Genomic DNA, 22,139 nt, shown 5'->3' with positions numbered 1-22,139 from the left:
AGGGGACCCTGGATGAGGTTCAGGAGGATAATATCGTGAGGCAACCTGACTTCATCAAGTCACCACAACAATGCAGTCACTCTGACTCAGTGGCCCATCAGATCTCTTCCAGCTCCACGTGATCTGGGGTCCTATGCCTTATGGATTTGAACTGTCAGTGGCCTCAGTCGCTAGGAACGGCCAATGTGACAAGCTCTGTTTTCCCTGGGCAGGGCTGCGGGAGCCAGGACCACCCTGCAGCCATCTCAGAAGGGGTGCTGGGGGTCTCTGAGCACACACAGCCGCCTACGCTAACACTTTCAATAAATAGTCTGACTGCAAACAAATATCAGAAAATCATCTCAGTAGAATAAATTAAAATATTGCATTTCTATCGGCCTGTTTTGCTTTTTTTTTTTTTTTAAATTACTTGGAATGTTTTTTGTGGGTTTTTTTTTAAATAAAGAGACCTCCATTAAGAGGTGGCTGCTGCGAACTGTTTGGCCTTCACCTCCCGCTCCTCGGGCTTCACCAGCTTCTTTGCAGCAATGATGGTGTTCTTCATCAGCATGGCGACCGTCATGGGACCCACACCCCCAGGGACCGGAGTGATGTAGCTGGCTTTCTTCTTGACTTCTGAAGGGGACAAAAAAAGCCACGCTACTTCAGGATTGGGTCAAAAAAGTCCAGGAGACCCCACCATCGACCTGCTACGCTCATTTTCATTTTCACTTTCAAACATAAAATAAGTCTCATCCACACTGTTCGGGAGCCTGAAGACTCAATTCCCACAAACGTGGATTAAGCACTGTATGTGAGTACAAAGCTCTCTGCTGGACATGGAGACACAAAAGATAAAAATGCCTTACATTTTCTTGGGAGAATAAAACACGCCCATGGCGAGATCCGTGCCAACTAATCTGAGGAAGGGGAGGGTCCTCCTAGCCTAGCGGGGAGCAGAGGCCTGGGACCATCAGAGAAGGGTACGTGGGGAAGGTAGGGTCTGGGCATAAGGAAGATCTAGAAGACGCTGGTTGAAAAACAGAAAAATCCATCAGTGGGACAGACTGTGGGACAGCCAGAAATAAGAGCCCCTGAAAACCAGAGCTGCCCAAGAACACCCTTTGTGGGACTTGCCAGGAACGGCAGGGGGCAGCAGTGAGCCTGAGACCAATGTCCTGGGCCGTCCTGCTCAATACCCTCAGAATGGATCGGAGGCTTGAATGTAGAAGCTTCCACTGTGTGCTACCTGGAAGAAGATGGAATGAAGCCCCCACAACCACGGAGAGCAGGATACTGCTTAACCAAGCCAGGGGTCTCCCAGAGGAGATCATAAAAAACAATTCGGAGCTCAGGAAACTGAGCGGCTGTTCCATAAATAAGAAATCCACGAAGACAGAGTCAAAGGCTGAACTCTGAGCGCAAAGAATATCTGCGTCCAATCTCACCAAGAAGAGCCCAAGTCTTTGGACGGGACCCATGTCTTCAGCCCGTTGAGGGGCTTTCCATGTCCCACCAAGGCAGAGCTGCCCACACCTTCTCTGGGGCTTCTGGTCCTCAGAGAGTCGCCTGGAGCCCCGAGAGGTGAAGGGACTGGCTCCGGGCCACCCAGCCACTGCCAGGAAGGCCTTCCTCATTCTGGGAGCAGCTCTCATCTCGCCCTGTCGCCCCCGTCGTGTACATGTCAAGGTCACTTTCTAAACCCTATTAAATTCTGTCTGTTCAATTCCACCCAGGGCTCAAACCCACCCCAATCCTTTACACATCTTTAACGATCCCTCCCAGCTTTGTGCCCTCTGCACATAAGTATGCCTGCCATCTCTACCCTCAGATAAGACACAGATTCTGTTACACAGCAGAGACACCTACCAAGCTGCCATGGCACCCCTGGGTGCAACCACTCCATCCACTCTAAAGGCATTTAACAGTACAATCCTCCAGCCTGTGTCTCTTTATCTTTTCCAGGAGAATGAGCATGCCTGCTGCAAAATCTGAGCAGATCAGCTATAGAACGCTCCTGCGCTGCCCATCGAGTGAGCCTGGGAAGCAGGCCATGACTCAGTCTGACCGGCTCTCAGAGCCTGGGCTCCTTTTCTAGATCGTCACCAATCACCCCTGAAAGACAGCCTGCAGCAGCTGCATGGCCAATGACCAAGCACATGCAAAGAGCCCTCTGAAAACTGAAGAGAAGAAATCCTGGGTCAAGAGAGCAAGGCCTTGGGGAGGCAGACAGGAGTCAAGGAGTCACGTGGGCGGAATGAGAAGGTGGGGACAAGCCATATCCATCAGTCAAGCAGCATTTGTTAAGTGACTACTGTGTGCCAGGCACTGTGTTAAGCAGAATGCAAAAGACTGCCTGCCCTCCAGCAGCTGCCGGTCTAACGGAGGAGACAAGAAGTAAACAAGTATGTACAAACACGCCATGGAAAGGAGAGATAGGGAACAGTTAAGAGGGAAGTCACTAGACGTAAAAGGCTGGAACATCTCACAGTAGAAGACAGCATTTTAGTAGGGGCTTGAAGGGAAACAGGGAGGAGAGAAGGAAGAGTGATCTGGGATGGAGCACCACAAGAGAGAATGCCGGAGCCTAGAGACGTGAGCTTTGTTTGTGGCTGAACACAAAGGCCAGGCTCACTGGACTGAAGAAAGGTCAAGGAAGCCTGGGGAGGGAGGAGGGGGCTGCGTTAGGAGGGGCTCTGAAGGCCAAGCAGAGTATTTTGTATGTGCTCCTGGAGGCAATAGCGAGCCACTGGAGTTTACTGAGTAGGGGAGGGACATAATCGGCCCGGGGCTTTAAGAAAATCACTTTGGTGGCTGAGTGGCAAGGATGGATTGGAATGGGAAGAGGCTGAAAGGCAGGCAGAGCCCCAGCAGATACTGTACTTGTCCCGACGGGAGTTGATGGGGGTCTACACCAGGGTGGGGCAGGGTCAGAGGAAAGAAAGGGCATATTTGAGAGATGCTTGGGACATGAAATCGACAGGCCTGGGCACCATATTGAACATGGGGCATGAGAGACTGTGAAGAGTCCAGGACAACTTATAGGTTGGGAGCCTGAGGGATGAGAGGATGGCGTTTCTCTCTACGGTAATAGGGAAAGGTAGGAGGAGGGAAGGGTTTGGGGAAAAGATTACGAGTTTAGTTTTGGACATACTGAATTTAAGATGTCTACTGGACATCCAGTTCAAGATGTCTGAAACACAGATGAGAGATGGGAGGTCAGCAGAGAAGTTAGGGCAGACAGGGAGATTTGAGAATCAGCAGCACAGAGATGGTCATTAAATCCATGCAAGCTGATGAGGTCACCAAGGGAACTGGCATGGGGGAGAAGAGACAAGGACCCAGGCCAGAGCCCTGAGGACACCTGCGGTTACTGAGGGCATGATCTGGAGGACTGAGGAGGAGTGGTCAGAGAAGGTGGGGGAGAACCAGGTGAGAGAGGTGTCCTGAAAGCTCAGAAGACAGGTCCAAGGAGGAGAGTGACTGACAGTGCCCAAGACTACAGAGAAGTCAAGGAGAATGAGGACTGAGAAAAGGCTTTTGGGTCTAGCAACTAGGAGATCACTGGTAACTGAAGTGGAATGATAAGGCTGGAAGGCAGATTGTAAGGGGTTAAGAAGAGCAAAAGGAGAGAAAGCAGAGGCACCTAGTGGAGATGGCGTAAGCATTGGGGAGACCACAGCTCCCATCACATGCTGAAAAAACAAAACTAAGGACAAGGCAGTGTGACCTTCAGGTTCTGGGCCCTGACTGGTTTCCCGACCTGACGGGCAGGTACAAGGCACCTGTCTCTGTCTCACAGGCGCCACTCTGCTGCTTACCTTCAAAAGCTACATCTCCCACTAATTTGGGCTTGGCAGTGATGGGATCGTGCACTCGATTTATCCCCACATCGATGACAGCAGCGCCTTCCTTGATCATATCTGCTGTGATTAGATTAGGGATGCCTGGAACAGAAGAAGGCAAAATGACATCTCTGCAGACCTGTCTGTAGCAGCAGGTTCTGTACTAAGATTCCTGGACAAAGTGGGGAGGCGTCAAGCAGAGTGAAAGAAACAACACTGCCAAGACATTTTACTGAATCCGATACCACCTGGACCACCTTCGGCCCCTGATTCGGGGACCTTTCACCCCAAGAGCTTGACTTTGCCTCATTCTGGGGAGCATAAAGACAACCTTTTCTGAGGATTTGAGCCCCTCAGGACCTCAGCATCGTCCTCTCTTCCCCATGGAGAGAGGCAAGAGCTGAAGCCTTCCAGAAGAGCCGGCCTCTGGCTCAGGCCTCCCCCATCCAGCTCCCTCCCCTTTGAGCTGTCTCTGCCACCTCCTGCCACATCTTCCCCTCTCCTGTCCTGTCCTGCCCTGCCCAGGCTTGAAGCGGCCTTCTGGCTCCTCAGCATCTCCCAGCCTATATAGGCTACCTTCCTGACTCCCTCATTTCTCTCTTCGCTCCCCAAACTCCAGAACGATGCTATCGCCTAGATGCTGGTCTAATTACAAGTCACAGAGTTAATACTCTAGCCAGTGCACACTTTAGTATTTTAAAGAAACCAGGATTTCTGACCCTACTAGACAGGACCAGAGACATGCTGAACGGGGGAGCCCTTTTAAGGTTCCCGGCATCCCATGGGACAGTAATCCCGCCCCAAGTACACCCCTCCCCCCCCCGTAAGACCGGCCCTGCAGCATGTGTCATATTACTTGTAAGGACACAGTGTATCCCTCACTAGGGAATCAATACTTGATCTAGCACCACAAACCATCCAGACCCCGAAATCCCTCCCATTTGGCCTAACCGACTTTTGTAGAGAGCTTCTGCTTAAGGAAAGGCTCCGCACAGACAGCGGCAGCTCTTTTCAAACCTATTTCTGGGCCTGACGTCACCCAATCCACAGCAGGCATAGAAGGGGCTTCTTTCTCACAGAATTTAAGTCCGGCAGGGACGGCACACCCACTCCCTTTAGAAACGAGAGCCCCACAGAGCACACGAGTAGAGCCAGAATGCCGACTGCCCCCAAAAGCCCAGATGCCGTCTGCATCCCACAACTCACCTGCGGCGGATACCACGATATCGGCAAGAATCGTGTGCTTCTTCAGCTGCTCCTTGGGAGTGTAACGGTGAGATATTGTCACAGTGGCATCCCCTGCGGAAGAACCCAAACATTGAGCTTGCTCTCTGGGGACCATTCAGGAGCTGTCTCTCATCTGGAATGGTCACATCCACGAGGCGTCCTCCCCCCTTTTAAGAAGCAAATGACAGTACTGAGCTGCAGGTAAACTAATTTCTGGGCTGTCTCCACAGAAACTGGAAGGCTGGGACATCATAAATGACATTCCGAGATCACGCCATGGCACATGCCTCCGAGGCTCAGAAAGGGTCTCTGGCCAAGGAGCATCAGAGGAAGCCTCGAATCCAGGACCTCCCCTCCCCCACCTCCTCCCACTATACTCAGGAGCACCAGTCTGGTCATTAATGGAACAATGGACACTCCAATCCCACGAAACACAAACCCAGTAACCCTGCCAAGCACTGAACACATCAGGAATGCCTCCCATAGCAGAGCACAGGCCCGACAGGAGACCTCACAGACAAAACAAAGCGCTCACCTCCGGGACGCTCGTGCCTGCCGTCTGTATGCAGCAACATTGCGATGGGCATGCCGACGTTCTTGGACCTGCCAGCCACGACCACGTTCTTGCCCAGAGTGGGAATGCCCGTCCGCTTGATGATCTCCCACACACCCCAGGGCGTCGCGGGGAGCATGGAGCACTGGTCCAGGCACATGCGGCCCACGTTGATCACGTGAAAGCCATCCACATCCTTGTCTGGAGCCACAGCATTGCACACCCTTCTCTCATCGATGTGCTCTGGGAAGGGAAGGGAAGGGAAGGCTCTCACACAAACCCGTTACCAAAGAAGGCTCCAGAACCGAGGCCTCCTCTGTGTTATAAAAACTGACAATTAACATTATCCTGAGTCCTTGGCATGGCAACACGAGCAAGGATGGCTTTGCTACGTCCACTAACGTCCACAACGACACCGTCCAGGAGACGACGGCTCAAACTGCTGCTGCAGCGTCTCAGTCACCTAAATCCCAAAAGCCACGCACATGAGGAGTGTGGCCTGTCTCTCACGGCAGTCTGACCACCTTCCTGACCAGCCCCTACGGTGCCAGAGGCTGCGGTCACCAGGACCAAGGCTACCTCCCTATCAAACACCCTTCCATATTGTTGGCGGGTAAACCCCTTCTGTTACATGTTAATCTCATTCCTGTCCTGAGCCTGAACCACCAGACCAGCCAGAGGGAGGTCAGTCAGGACTGGAACCTCGTAACTTCAAACCAAGGACCTAAGCCAAACAGGAATTCATAATCTCCAGATTAAGTCACAATGAGTGACTAAACCTAGAGGGACACTTATCACAACTAAATGGTGACTAAATCAAAAGAAAAATAAAGGAGGGAGTCTCCTTGGCTTTTGGAGAAGATGAATCTCCCTCCAGGGTATTGTGCCATCACTACTGCTCACCTCCGTAAACAAGTCAAAAACCACACTCACGGGCATGTACGTTTACTGTACCATCATAGAAAAATTTCTTTGTTCATGATGACTACACAACATGAGTTAAAAATACAACGGCAGAAAGAGGGTTTTTCTGATCAGCAAGAGGAATTCATTCTGTGGGTCAGAAGCATTCTCGGCAAACACTTGTCCTATTGATAATGTGTGTAAATGAGTGACAACCTGGGCTAGGCTAACCCATAAAGACAAATCAAGATCCCTCTGACCTCCCTCTTGAGCTAGAACCTGGGCCAATCCCCAGAGCCCCACCTCTGCCTCTGGTCTCCTAGCCTGCCCAGTCACTTCTTTAACCTTCCCACAAATAAGACTGCGGCTCCCCTCCCTGGAATTTCTCATCTGTCCCTCCCTGTTCTCTCCCCAGGGGAGACAGCTGGGACACGAGGGGGTGCCACAGTACACAGAGCACTAGGCCCAGAGTCAGGACGTCTCGAGTTCAAATCCAGCCTCAGAGAGTTTCCTCGCTGTGTGACTCTAAACAAGTCACTTACCCTCACTAAGCCTCACTTTTCTCCTTTCTAAGATGGGGACGATGATAATAATAATAGCACTTCTACCTCCGAGGGGTGTTGTCAGGATAAAATGAGATAACATTTGTAAAGCACTTTGCAAACCTTAAAGTACTAGATAAATGCTGGTTGGTGTTATTCCATAGATATACTGAGTATAACACCATGGTGCTTAGCCAATTTCTGAAAAGCAGCAACTGCGTAATGGAAAGAGCGCTGGCCGTGGAAGTCAGAGGTGGATTAAATTCCCAGTTTTGACCCCTCACAGTTTTACAGTCAAAACAAGTCACTTACCCTCACTAACCCTCAGCTACAAACCAGACAAGTGCCCCAGAGGACTTCTCTCACAGCACTGTGAGGACTAAAGACAACAGGTTTTGATATTCCGCGAAGGCCGCAATGGGACAGGAGCCCCAGGTAGGAGGAGTGGAGCTCTGCATTGGGGGCTCCATATTCCTCTGCCCAAAAGGCTGGGGTGAGTGGGGCACAAGGCCAAGGCCTAGACACAAATGAGGACGTGTGGTCAAACACCACAACACACTCAGGGGCAGTACAAAATCACCTTTTAGCCAGTGAGAGAAAACCAAACATCTTAAAAATGTAACATCAAAGAAACAACCTCTGCACAGCCCCGAATACGACAGCAAGTCAGAAAGCAGTCTGCTCCCTCTGCAACAACGCGGCAAGATAGAAGCGTGATCTCGAGCAGAGCTTCTTAAAGCGCTCCCTCAGCCTCAAGGGAAAAAGCTCCTGGCTTTGGGCCTCCCTGCTGCGGGGGAGCCGACCCACGGCCGGCAGACCACGGCATGGAGCTCAGACACCCGGGCTTGGGGGCCCAATAGCATTGACCGATCAATACCCAGGAGTCTGATTTAAGCCATATGCAACATTCTAACCGTCCACCAATGAAGCACACGGAGAAGGCACAATGAAGGGCCGGCTAGGGACTCCCTAAGATCTGACTGCAGAGCAGGGATTCTTTCTCTACTGTCTTCATTGGGATCCAGGGTTTTTTCTCTTTTTGTTTCCTCATTCAGGGCCAGCCCTTGTAGGCTGGCCAGTCTCTGAAGGACAGGGCCGATGAGGAGGCTGGCCTAGGAGCAGGAGGGACAGTGATGCTTCCTCCGCCGCCTGAGGAACCCGCACAGGTGAAGTCTGGTACATCTGCCTGCTTTGCCTCAAATCAAATGAAAACCAAGTCTTTCTCTGGGAAGGAAGGGAAGAAACAAGCACCTTGTGCCAGGCATGGTGTGCTAAGCACTTTACAAATATTATCCGATTCGATATTCACAATAACCCTCCCCACTTTACAGATGACAAAACTGAAGCAAACAGAGGTTAAGTGACTTGCCCAAGGTCTGAGGCCAGACGGAAACGCAGATCTTCCTGACTCCAGGCCTGGGGGCCCTGGGCTCCATGGCACCCCCAGCAGCCTACAAAGCCTCTACAATGGACCAAAGTCCACACTCACCAGGAAGAGGGAGCTGAACCAGGAGGCCGTCCACATTGTCATCATCGTTGAGCTTGCTGATCAAATACAGCAACTCCTCCTCAGAAACGGAGGCAGGTTTCAAAATTGTTTCACTGCTGATTCCTGTTTGATACAAACACAAACGAATATGAAGCCCAGAGGCCTTGCCGCCCGTTCTGAGCACGGCAGTCCCGGTGGCACGCAGCTTACTTCTCCTCCCAGAGAGCGCCTGGGACGTGCCTGCAAGAAGAACTCAAAGAACTGCCCATAACAACAAACCCTCTTTGATCAGCAAGCCCAAGGCCCTACCGGCCACGCAATTACTACTGTCTAACTGCTGATCCTTAAACATCCTCCCCTACGCAGCATCCAATTAGCGTCCAGAGCGGGCAGGGAGCTCCAGTGACAGAAGACAGAACACGGCAAGAAATCTCATCACCTGCGGCTTCATGGGAGGTCAGTACTCACTGATGTAACAGAAAACCCTCCTATGTTACAGGCAAGGAAACTGAGGCCCAAAGATTCAATGGCCTGATCCAAGAGCTGGCTTGTGGGAAAGTCAGGACAAAAGGTTCCCTCTATTTCTGCTCCCTTCATCCGGTCTCTGTCCTTAATCTGCCTGATACTCTTTCACCAAATACCAAACACTGAGCTAATCCCACCACCACCATATCACATGACACGGCCAAGGTCACCTCCGTGAGAGGGAGGGGATCCCAAATCTGGCATTTGGCATTTGTTTACTAGCGAGGCAATGACAGCCTCAGCACAATCCCTTAGTCTCTATTTACTAATTAGTAAAATGAAGAGATTTGTAATACCTGCCTCTTCTATGGAAAGCACTCTTACAAGGTGATCAGGAAACAGGAGTCATCAGATCTCCATTCAAGTAACCAGGTACTTTTTAATAATTCCATCCCAATGACACCTAATCCATCGAATCCAATCTGAGTGAACCCCTGCCCTCCTAAATCTCATCAGCCATTCTCTCACCCGTCCACTTCCTCTACTCACTCACTCACCCTTTTCACATACAAACAGTGGCCAAATCTTATTTCTACTGCCACGACACCCTCCCACATGCCCCCTTTGCTGTACTGTGCACGCGCACACACACACGCGCACACATATGCGTGCACACGTACACGCACACACACACACGCGCACACAGAGCTACCACAGGAACTCTTTATGCCACAGCAGCACAGCCGTGGTAACCTCCTCATGCTCTCCTGACTTGCTCGTCTCCCTCCGCTCCGGCACTCCCCAGCCTCCTCCTGCTCACACTCCAGGGGCTCCCTCTTTTACCACCTTCGGGAATCAAAGAGAAATTCCTTCCTCTCTCGGCCTTTAAAGTTCTTCACCAGTTGGTGCCCTCCTACCTTTCCAGCCTTACAGCACGGTGTCCATGGTCGAGCCTCGGGCCTTCCGCTCTCCCTTGTCCACTCCGTCTCCATTCCTCTGTCCCCTAGATGCCCCAGTCCCGCCCTCTCCCTGCACCCCCTGCACACACTTTTTGCTTTGTTTGCTTCAAGACTCACCCTCAAGCCCTCCTTCCTGCAGGCCTTTCCTGGGTCCCCTCCCCCTACCTCATGCTTTCCCCGCCATTGTCACCTCCCATGTTGCTTTGCAAGCCTACCACTATGGGTCCATGTTGCCTCCCCAAAGGCAGGCACTGCTTCACTTTAATCTTAGCAAACCCAGCACTGGGCCTGGCACATAGCAGGTACTTAATAAATACCTGTTGGTTATAGATCCTTATAAATGTCACCTAATGCGTACCCTCAGTGTGTAATCATCCCCAACTCTCCAATTTAGAGGAGCTCCTGGCGAAGCCAAGAACTATGGACAGCAGTGCAGGAAGGCCCAGAGGAGGCCTCCCCCTGTCGGGAGTGTGGCTAACGAAACATCACACCAAGTCAGTCTTAAGAGGAGATTCTCAGAGACCAGCAACCTACCCACATCTGCTGCAGCCTTGGTCTTGTTCAAGACATAGGAGTGGCTGGCAGGGTTTTCTCCCACCAGGACGACGCTCAGGTGGGGCCTTTTGTTACCCAGGGCGACCCACTGCTCCACTTCCTGCCGGGCCTCCTGCCTGATCTGCTGGGCCAGCTTCTTTCCAGAAATCACAACGGCTTCATTTCTGTGGATGGAAAGAATGTCTCAGTTTGTGGGCAAGAGTTCCCCTTTGTCTCCACTCTGGCCATTTCATGTTTGCTGAACTCATCCATTCAAAGACAAAAAGTCAAGTATCTGGGAATTTTACTTTCCAGATCTCATGTCTTTGTCAAGATTATCAACTCAATGCAATAAACACTCAAATTCATTTCATTAAGATCAAAGAAAGGATGGAGAGTCCAAACCCCAAATTCTACAGGAAAGGACCCAAGGCCAAGAAGTGAGGAACTGTGTATGAGGTCACTTAGAAGCTAGGAAGTATTACAGCACCCGAGTTTCTGAGTGTCCAGTACTCACTGCTCCCAGACACCGCTAAAAGCATCCTTTTATTCAACAAGCATCTATCAGGAGAGCTAGGTGGCACAGTGGATAGAGCACTGGCCCTGGAGTCAGGAAGAGCTGAGTTCAAATCCGGCCTCAGACACAGAACATTTACTACCTGTGTGACTCTGGGCAAGTCATTTAACTCCAATTGCCTTACCAAAAAAACAAACAAACAAAAAACCAGGCATCTATTAGGCACCAAAGATGTACATGCCACAAGCTAGACCCTAGAAATACAAAGTCATAAACAGTCCCCACTCTCTTTTTTCACCTGGAAAATTTACACAGATAAATAAATATAAGGTATTTGGAAGACAGAGAAGATGCTAACAAGGAGACTAACAGAGGAGGAAGCCCTGAATTGAGACTTGAAGGATCCTAGCTAAGAATTGAGTCACAAAGACCTGAATTCAAATCCAGCCTCAGACACTAACTAGTTTGTGAGACCCTAGGAAAGTAACTGAAGCCCTGTCTGCCTCGGTTTCCTCATCTATAAAATGGGGATAATACCTTCCTCCCAGAGTTGTTGAGAGGAGCAAATGAGAACTCAGAGGCACTACAGACATGTTGGCCGTGATGCTGATGAAGATGAGGATGGTGATGGTGGGAATGGTGGGAGGACAGTGTAAGGCAGGCGTCAAGGTGGGAAGGAAACTGAAAACAGGTTCCTTTGTGTGGAAGAAGTCCAGACCAGTCTGCTGAGGCATTTGTGTTTCGTCCTAGAGGCCAAAAGGAGCCAGGGAGATCCCTTGTACAGGACAGCACCATGGTGAAACTGGGCCTCAAGAGATGCCTCAGCAGCCGCGTCAAAGATTAAGTACTAAATCAGGGAAAGACGTAACCAAAGACCGTTATGAGAAGAGCACTGCACTTATCCAGATGAGGGATGCAGATAAACTTGTCTGGAAATCTAATGGAGCAAATGGGGCCCAGGGGACAACGTGAAGGTGCGAGTGACTGGATCTGGGGAGTGAGGGGGCACGGGCGTGGCAAATCAGAGTGACTGGAAGGACAGCAGAGCCTCTAAGAGGATAGGGGGACACAGGCCCATGTGGCTGAGGAGACCAGAAAAGCCTCTGGGCTGGAGTGTTGCCACAGGAGTGTGTGACCAGGGGCTGTCACTTAAAACCTGAATTTCAGAAGGGCTGTCAAATACCTGTCTGCAAAAGGTCCCTTTTCAAACCCACCAACTTACAAAACCCTGATTCTTTCCTTCGCTTTTGGCCTGCTCCTCTCCCCCCAAGACAGTTGGAGGGAGCCAAGCCGCCAGCCAGAGCATGTGTCTCTAGAAATACTGAACCCCATGATCTCATCCATCCCTTACGGCAGAGGTGGCAAAGACTGGGAGGGCCCACAAGACTGTAACAGCCTCAAATGGAACTGAGAAATATTTCACAAAATCGATAATAGAATGCAATGCGAACGATAGTTTTCTAAGTCAACATGCGGCCCTGCCCACAGGGATCGTAAGTAGGGTTAATGGCCTACTTCTATTTGAGTTTGGCACCAAACCTGGCACTTGGTAGCTCTCAAAGATTACTCTTCCCTTTGCAGTACCGATCTTGACTTGCACCCCTACGCACAACTGTTTGTTTATATGTCTAACTTATAACCTGTGAGGCTTTCTAGGACCAGTGCCACAACTTACAATGTTTTCTCCCACCACCACCTTGCCCCCATAAAGTAAACAACGCATGGATCGGTAAGGCCCAAAGTCTGGCAGGATAAGGTGTGGATGGACTGCATCTGTACCATGGAACAGAGTACTCTTATGGAGATCAGAGAGTCGTTCAAATGGTTTCTAGCTTGTAATTCTCCAAGATCCGCCCAGGTACTCCAAACCCTGTACTGCCATTTGCTAGATTTAGCTCTCCGAAGCTAAATATTAACTAAAATAGATGTGTAAGCATTTGCAACCCATAATTAGGACTCCAACAACTGTTTTTAGTGGGTTCCGTCTCCTAACAGCTAACCCTGAACTCAAGCTACCAGACAGAATCCAGTCATTCCTCTTTCCCACTTGTGACCACCCCTCCACTAAGGGCTGATACCTCATCCCAACGTGGAACTCAAGGGGTCGACCAAAATGTTCCCAAATGGCACAGACCAGACGGAAAAGGACTCGAGGATGGGGCAGGATTCTGCCCGAGATGGATGGAATTGGTGGGCCAGCCCCATCAGCTCATCACTGCGAGGTGGGGGAGGGTGGAGAGCAAGAGCTGCAGCCTCAGCTTACTACAGGCTACAAGGCATTTGACTAACCACCATCAGGGCCGCCCACCAAAAATGCCACCAGCAGGGCATCGGTACGTTACCAGTGGCCCATCAATCCTTGCAATGTCATCCCTTAACACCCTGGCTATGCTGCACGAACATTCCTGATCTATATTAACAAAGGGGTCATGACCCACAGCAGCAACCTATTCCAGGAATGGGAAAAGCAGCCTAAGGATAGGTGCTAGAAAGGGAGCCGGTCACAGCTGCCTTTTGGAGTGACTTGGTTTATTTATACCTCGACTCCAGGCCCTCCATCTCAGGATGCTCAGCTCCCATTTCGAGTAAAAGGTACTTTTCTTGGCAAGCAGCACCTGTCATCACACACGGACCAGTGAATGGAATTAGGCCGTCAGGAGCAGTAGGTTCTAAAAGATTTAAACCCGGCTTAGCTACAGGAGCCGTGGGGCTTACATGGGGCCGGGCTTCAGTGGAAATCTTCTCAGGACAGCCATTCAACATGAAAGGAAATAAATTCTACAGTTTATCACGCATATATATGTATAGAAGAAATAAAGCAGTTAACACGTTGGAAAAGAAAACTTTATTTGGTGCTTAACATTCAGCATCCTAAAAGTGTGAAATCACTTGTCAGAACTGTCCGATAAATTGGTGAGCCTCTCTTTTCTGGTTCTTGTCAACCAACAGCTTTTGTCTCAGACAAATTTTTAAGAGAGATAACTATATATCAAATCCAGCCTCCAGTTTGCTTCTTGCTCTACTTTTGACTGAAAAGAGGACTGAGAATCCTAACTCACAGTTGAGATAAATGGCATTAATACCCTGTAAGCATGTTTGGTAGGAATGGCTACTTCTCCAAGGGTATACACCAAAAAGTTTATAACTTCATTGATGGGATCAATTCGGAGTTTCTGGTTATTGAAGACATCAATCTGCTCATGTTTCACTGGTGGTTTTTATTGCTGATTTTTTCTAGATCAATATAAAAGGGTTTCATATCCAAAGCTCATTCGTTTTGTTTTGGTTTTTTTTTGTTGGTGAGGCAATCTGGGTTAAGTGACGTGCCCAGAGATCGACCACATAGCTAGTGAGTATCATGTGTCTGGGGCAGGATTTGACCTCAGGTCCTCCTGACTCCAGGGTCGGTACTCTACCCACTGCGTCACCTAGATGCCCTCATTCACTTGGTTTTGATCAGTAAGAATTACTCCTTCAGCTGTCTCTCAAATTTTGTCAGAGGCAACACAATGCTCTTAGCTACAGGGCCAAGAGCATTCACTTGATTTGTCTGAGTCTCTGGTAAGCTCTTTTTTTTTTTAAATTCAATTTCATTTTATTTCAGGTTCTAATTTTCTCCATCACTCCCATTCCCCACTCCACCCTCCACAAAGAAGTGGGGGAAAAACCATTATAAATATGTATAATCATGAAGAACAAATTCCTCCGTTAACCATGTCCAAAAAAGAAGAAATGCTTCAATATGCTGTGTCCATCCATCCATAAAGTTCTTTATTTAGAAATGGATAGCATATTCTATCAAGAGTCATTTAAGGGGCAGCTAGGTGGCTCAGTGGATAGAGCACTGGCCCTGAAGTCAGGAAGACCTGATTTCAAATGCAGCCTCAGACCAAACACTTGACATTTACTAGCTCTAAGTCATTTAAACTGTGATAAATTGTATGACCAGAGTCACTAAGTCTTTCACAGCTGATTATCATTACAACGTTGCTACTGTATACAATGTTCTCCTGGTTCTGCTCACTTTACTTTGCATCAGTTCATATAAGTCTTCTCAAGTTTTTCTGAAACCACCCCCCCTTGTCATTTCTTACAGCACAATAGCATTCCATCACAATCACATGCTACAACTTATTCAGCCATTCCCCAATTGATGGGCATCCCTTCAATTTGCAATCCTTTGCCACTACAAAAAGAGCAGCTATCAATATTTTTTGTACAAATAGGTCCTACTCCCTTTGCTTTGATCTCTTTGGGATACAGACCTATTTCCAAATTGCTTTCACAGAAGCTGCCTATTTTCCCACAGCCCCTCCAGCACTTGTCACTCTCCCTTTTTGTCATTTTAGCGAATATGATAGGTATGAGGTGGAACCTTAAAAGTTGTTTTAATTTGTGTTTATCCATTTATTAGTGATGTCTATAAGCATTTTTTCATATTGCCACAGATAACTTGGATTTCTTCCTCTGAAAACTGCCTCTTCATGATCAATTGGGACATGACTCTTATTCTTGCAAATTAAGAGTCAATTCACTATATACATTAAAAATGAAACTCTTAGCTGAGAAATTTGCTGCAAAGATTTTCCCCCTAGCTTCCCGATTTTCTTCTCATCTTAGCTGCATTGGTTTTGTCTGTGCAAAAACTTTCTATGTAATCAAAATTACCTATTTTATTTCCTATGGACCTCTATCTCGTTTGGTCATGAACTCTTCCCTATACCACAGATTGGACAAGTAAAGTTTCTTCCACGGTCCATTAATTTGTTTATTATGACCCTTGACGTCATTGAAATCATGTACCATTTTTAAGTTTATCTACTTACCAAGGTTGTTCTGAAGGTCAAATGAAATATTTGTAAAGCTCTTAGCAGGATTCTGGCAAGAGTAGGTGCCTAATAAATGGCCTTTCCCCTTTCCTTCTTAGTTGTTTATGGTTTCAGTTGTGACCTCATTTGGGGTTTTCTTGGCAAAGATACTGAAGTGATTTGCCATTTCCTTCTCCACAGCTCATTTCACAGTGACTTGACCAAGGTCACACAGCTAATAAGTATCTGAAGCTAGATTTGAACTCGGGCAGATGAGTCTTCCTGACTCCAGGCCCAGCACTCTGCACCATCTGATAGCTGCCCATTTTTAACTAAGCCATCTACAAAATAAGAGCACATCTCACTCACAGGTTTGTTGTGGGACTCAAATGAGATCACGTTTTAAAGCCCTCTGCAAACTTAATCCACTAAGTGAGTAATTAGAAATATTTCCAATTTGACCATATTGGTATTCCTGGCTTTCTCGAGGAGGTTCTCAGTTGTTTTCTCCAAATTAGCAAATTCTATTTGCTAAAAAGAAGTGACCACAACCAGGAAGACCAGACCGGTATGAGGACCAAAGACCACAGTGAACCAATTATTAAATCACTGAACCTTTAGGGAAGAGCCTCATAATATGGTGTTCTTGACCCACAGCTCTGAAAGATGCTGAGATAATGATGCATTTATTGGTAAACTATTAACGACTACCTAACTTCACCTTGCCCATTCTCTGACAAGGAAGAGGTAATGGCTGTCACCACATACGGCCTTAAGTAAGAAGTCAGAATATCTATGGCCCTTTAAGACCTTCTAATGCTTCATAAAATTTTGTTTTGAAAACTTTCCATCCAAGTCATGACTCAACAGTGAAGAGTTGAAAAGTCAGGAGCCATTCAATTAAGATCATTTTAAAGCAGCCACCAGCACAGCCCCCCCCCCGCCCCAGGGCTGTGCCATGACATGACTGTCTCCAGAAGCCCCCTTGCCCACCACCGCCGCTGCTGCTCCCTTCTCCCTTCTACCCCGCCCCCGCCCCCAAGCATTAGAGCTCCAGCAACTAGAGGAGAACCAGCTGCAGGCCATTTCCTATGATCAAAAGCAGCAAGCTGGTGGAGCAGATAAGGAAGAGGGCTAGAAGTTCCCTGGCAGGACAAAGAGGGAACGCCACGGGTAGTAAGCTAGCAGCAATGAAACCCTCATTCCCAAACAGATACAGATCTATGACCGCTAAGCTTCCGTTGGCAGCTAGCATTACATGGAACTTAAGGTTTGAGCGCTTGAATCCTCCCACAACTCCATGAGGTAGGTGCTATTATGATCATTTTTACAGTTGGGGAAACTGAGGCAAACAGGTTCAGTGACTTGTCCAGGGTCACACAGCTGGTGAAGTGCATGTGAGGTCGGATTCTTGACCCTGTCAGGACTTTCTGATTGCACTGCACCCAATTAGATCACATCTGAAGGATCAATGGTATTATCAGTAATACAGCACTCCCCCCTCCAGCCCCCACCATGCCATGCCATCTTGTCCCCTTTATATGGCTGTAAAGCAGCAGCACCCCTTCTCCCCAGACTGATTTCACATTAAATCATTCCCCAACAGTTCATGCCAGCCACATGCCTGTCTGCTGCTCCCAATCTGGCATTTTTGCTGCCTCTTCTCACAGTTCAGAGGTTCCCTTCCAAGATACTGCCTCCTCCAGGAAGCCTCTCCTGACTCCCCTGGGGTTGGTGCTCTCCCCCCCCACCTCGAAACCCCTCAGTTCAATGCTGTTTTGCAAGTGTAACTCCCAGAATGTAAACCACCTTGAGGGACAGGGAGAGCAGCTCCTTTCTGCCTCAGTCTGCCCTGAGCACTACAATAGCACAGGGCTTCATTCATCTAAATACGGTGCTGAGTCAAGTCCAGCATCCAGAGGGATTTAATGTCCAGTGGCCTGGTACAGAAAAAAGAACACTAGACATCTGATCCCCACCCATGGCTCACTTAGACCCCACCTGCTGCCCCGAGTTCTATCCTCTGCCAAACTGAGCAGAGCATATTAATACTCCAGTCTAATTAGACAGCCATTCAGACAGAGGAAGGCAGTGCCCTCGAAGCCTTCACATTCTCCAAGGTAAACATGCCCAGGTCCCTTCCACATCTCCCCCCAGCCACTGGTCAGGTTGTTCTGTTACGGCCTCACAGCTGAACATGGTACTCCAGTACTGCAAGGCAGTGGTCACGGTCAGGAGGGGGCAGCTGTCTGGGGAGGTAAAAGCCACACAACTTGGCAACTCAGAGCATGTGGAAGGAGAGAGGGTAGTAGCAGCAGGGCCCAGAGGCCAGGCATCCTGAGGGCTAAAGGCAGCAAGCAGACCACTGCCAGCACCCTGACAAACCTCTGCTCAGATCCCAGCACAAGAAGACAGAGTCCACTTCCCCACCTACCCAGCTATCCCCTGCAGCCATCATGAAGAGGGTATTAGTAACCCCCCCTGTGGAAAAAAGGGGGGCTCAGTCACCAGCAACGCCAGCTGCTGACCCCCTGAAACCAGTGAGCAGGGGAGGCCAAAGGCCTCAGGCATGGCACGCTCACTCACCACCACAGAAGCATCCTGTGAAAAAGCAAGCCACCCAGCCCGAAAAACTAATGACCAGCTGCCCCAGCCTCCAGGACAGGCCGGCCTAGCTACCTGAAAGCAGACCCCTGAAGGCTCAAGAAAGGAGGCTGCAAGTTCCAGGTCAGTACACACACAGACACACACACACACACTCTCACTCTCACTCTCTCTCTCTCTCTCAGCCACCACCTCCCCTCAGACCAGGTATTCAAAAAGCCATAGGAATGGCTGAGAATATGGCCCCTCCCCCAACCCAGCCATCAATCATCCAAGGAAAGAATTCCTGTGGAGACTGGACCTGGCACTGCTGGTGCAGATGCTTCTAAGAACAGGTAAGATTTTATCAGTACAAAGGACTGATCTGCTTTGCACTCTCCGTACCTCCTGAGGCCCCTGGGTACATTCCATGTGACTCACACCTGAAATCTCCTAATAATACGGGCTGAGATTGCGGGCTAAGCCTAAATCTGGCCTGGTCCAGCAGGTTCAAGGTTCGTTTACCAGTTTGTGTGTTGGCCACAATGCTATCAGGCACTCCTCATGAAGCAAAAAATCTAGTAAAAAGTCAAGTTAACAAAGATTAAATATGGCCACTTTAATAACTGAGGTTTAAAGCCCCAAAACACAGAATACAAAATGTTAAACCGGCAAAGAATTAGAACCTGAGGGGTTCCTACCAACTGGGGACCAACTGACCACCAGATTAAGGAATTACTATTGCACTGCAGGAAACGATGCAGGGAAGTGGTTTCTGAGAAACCTAGGAAGACTTGCATGACCTGATGCAGAGTGAAGTGAGCAGAACCAAGTACAGGAGGCAAGGAGGAAAGGTGATTTTCACTGATTAAAAAATTAAGTTTAATCCTGCCCTACAGGAAAATAGAAGGGGAAAAGAGAAGGGCGGCAGATTAGAAGAAGGGGTATTCAGAATGCATGCCATCTTGGGGTGGGAGGAGGGATGAGATGGGGAGAAAATTTGGAACTCAAAATCTTGTGGAAGTGAATGTTAAAAATTCAAAATAAGTAAATTTTTTGAAAAAATAAAGTTTAATTTTTTAAAAATTTGTTAAAGTTCCTAAACTCTCTTTCTGCACTCAGGAATGCAGGAAGCTCCCTGCAGGCAGAGATTTGCATAGACTTTCTCAGCACCCAGGCATTGCAAGCCTTTTCTAATTCAAAGGACTGTCAGAAGAGCCTCCAAAGTCAGTCCAACTGAAAGAGCAAGTGCCTTGGCAGCTTTTTTAATTTCAGTATTGCCATGCTTAAAGACATAAGTGTGTGCTTTCCACATAGTAAATAAATCTATGTGGTATTTCTCTTTTCAGAGGAATAGTAGGGGCAGCTCAGTGGGTGGCAAAGTGAGAGCTTGGGACCCCAGCTGGAGTCAAGGAAGAGCTTTCAAAGGCCTCCTAAACACTCACTACTTTGTGTGAGTTGGCAAGAAACTTGGCCTGTCTGCCTCAGTTTCCTCATCTATAAAAGGGAGATAATATTAGTAGCACACCTGCCTTCTCTCCCAAGACTGTTTGTGAGGATCAAGCAGATTTTTATAAGTGCTTTGCAAATCTTTTATAAAGCATTATTTATTGTAATTATCAAGGGACGCTGATATTTAAGAGAAGTAAAACTGGAGAGGAAAGATGAATTTAGTCAGAGGAGGAAAACAGTGCTTCTACAATTCTCTAAGACTGATCTCTGAAATTACAAGATTGGTGGAGAGCTGCTGCTGTACTTAAGAAATTCCTGAAGTGCGTTCACCTTATAAGGGTGTGAGGATCAAGTGAAATCCGATAAGTAAAGAAATCACTTTATAAAACTCATCTTGTTTAAATGCCAGCTGTAATTACTATTATGACCAAATTTTTCTCTAAAATTACTGAATATTCAGCTCTTCCCACAGCCCTGACTCTCCTCTCACTTCTCTTCCCCATCTAGTGGCAAAAGAGGGGAGGCGGCACAGGACTTCAGACATTCATCCAGCAGCAGCTTGCAAAGGAACCCGGGGATTTCATCAGCCTGCAAGTAGACTCTGCAGCCACTAGGTGAGCTAGTAAGGCCAGGAAAAAACTGGCAAAGTGGGGGGAGGATGGGGTGGCCAGCTCTCTTCCTTTTCCCCAAGAAGCTTTATCAAATGAAGAGACTTGTTTCTGACTTAACATAAACTGGTTTTTTTAGAGGTGATAAGACCCCTCACCCCCAGTGTACCCCATCTTCCTTCCCACCTTCCCTTCCAAGGTGCATTATTCTCCATTATTCTTGTCTACATCTCATGTCATCCCTTACAGGGATTCTCTAGCCAGGGCTACCGGGATTAGGAACAGGGGCAGCACCCGCACAAGTTCAAACCCCAAGGGATCCTGGGGGGCCCAAGGTACACATGGCATTAAGCATCATTGACTGACTGCCTATAATATCACTCCTTCACCCAAAGCCAGACCTCTCCTTTTTGTATTACTTGGCATATATAAACTTAATGCTAGTTGTTTTCCCCAGGATATTAGCATCAGCACCCAGGAGCGGGGCTGGTAGTGTTTTTGTCCATCCCTATTACAGCCAAGTACAGAGAAGGGAATCACAGGAAATACTTAATAGTCAGTGATCGATACAAACGCTGAACTTTGAAGTCAGGACTTCTAGAGTCTGGTGCTCCAGAGACCACAACACTGAGATTTATCTGGGCCCTTCCTCTTCTGTAAAAGTGGAATAAATAATGCCTGGATGGATATAACCACCAGGACTTGTCACCAAATCACCCATTTTGAGAGCCAGAGGGGGAATAATCCTCCCTCAATTCCCAGAGCTTTCCCTCTTTTACAGATAAGGGGAACTAAGCCCAGGGGGATTATCCAAGCTGGTCACAACCAGGTAGGCACAGTGATAACACCTGGTGATATAGATAAGACTGAAAAAATGAAGCCACCAAGGTCACCTAAGTTACTTACTTTGTTGTTTAGTCATTTCAGTCCCATCCAACTTCTTGGTGACCCCCATTTGGGGGTTTTCTTGGCAAAAATACTTGGAGTGGTTTGCGCCGTGCCTTCTCCAGCTCATTTTTAGCGATGAGGAGACTGAGTACAAATATGGGTTAAAGGGACTTGCCCAGGGTCACACAGCTAGTAAATGTCTGAGACCGAATTTAAACTCAGGTCTTCCTGACTCCAGGTCCAATACTCTTATCCACTGCATTCGACAAGAGCCAAAATTCGAACCCAGGACCTGACACCAAACCCTGCCCCACACACCATTCAAGCACAAAGGAAACAGAATGTCAAGTGCTTTTTAAAGCATCAAAAGTTAATTATCCTCGTCACCCATAACTCTGATCTCCCTAGTCCCTCTGGGTGACTTTGGACAAGTCACATCACCTCCCTTTTCTTCCCTTTGTAAAATGAGAGTAGGACTAAAGATTGGCCTCCCTCTGAGCTCCCGGAGTTCTTTGAAGTGCCAGCTAAAATGCCACCCCCTTCTACTGGAAATCCGGAGCCTTCTCTGTAATGATTTCCAACCTGCCCTGTCTCTAGCTTGCTTTGCCTCTAAATTTGCTTGTTCCTCGTCTCCCCATTAGATAGCGAGCTCCCTGGAGGCCACAAGCGTCTCTGCCTCTGGTCTCCGGGTCCCATGTCGGCTCTAAACCTAAGATCTAGCCCGTAAGTCCACCCACCTTTATTAAATACAAAGTAACCAATGCTGCCCGGCACGCCGTTCGCTAAC

General features: G+C 48.4%; 1 protein-coding gene across 2 annotated transcripts in view; it reads right to left on the bottom strand.

Moving 5' to 3' along the window:
• Window positions 1-387: 387 nt before the first annotated feature.
• MTHFD2 (methylenetetrahydrofolate dehydrogenase (NADP+ dependent) 2, methenyltetrahydrofolate cyclohydrolase) overlaps window positions 388-22,139 on the bottom strand; it is a 22,560-nt gene continuing 808 nt past the window's right edge. Inside the window, exons 2-7 of one of the 2 annotated variants that reach the window (XM_027855654.1) lie at window positions 10,497-10,681; window positions 8,539-8,661; window positions 5,587-5,847; window positions 5,031-5,123; window positions 3,801-3,926; window positions 388-615 (exon numbers count right to left, since the gene is read on the bottom strand). In XM_027855654.1, the coding sequence (XP_027711455.1) occupies window positions 455-615; window positions 3,801-3,926; window positions 5,031-5,123; window positions 5,587-5,847; window positions 8,539-8,661; window positions 10,497-10,681 (949 nt within the window). In that variant the 3' untranslated portion in view covers window positions 388-454. The remainder of the gene's footprint in view (window positions 616-3,800; window positions 3,927-5,030; window positions 5,124-5,586; window positions 5,848-8,538; window positions 8,662-10,496; window positions 10,682-22,139) is intronic. The other variant, XM_027855655.1, reaches the window with a different exon arrangement.

This window comes from Vombatus ursinus, unplaced genomic scaffold, assembly GCF_900497805.2.
Source record: "Vombatus ursinus unplaced genomic scaffold, bare-nosed wombat genome assembly UNPS02010980.1, whole genome shotgun sequence".
Classification (NCBI taxonomy): Eukaryota; Metazoa; Chordata; class Mammalia; order Diprotodontia; family Vombatidae; genus Vombatus; species Vombatus ursinus.
The sequence above is the reverse complement of the archived record's forward strand: the minus strand, read 5'-3'. Positions and strand labels throughout refer to the sequence as shown.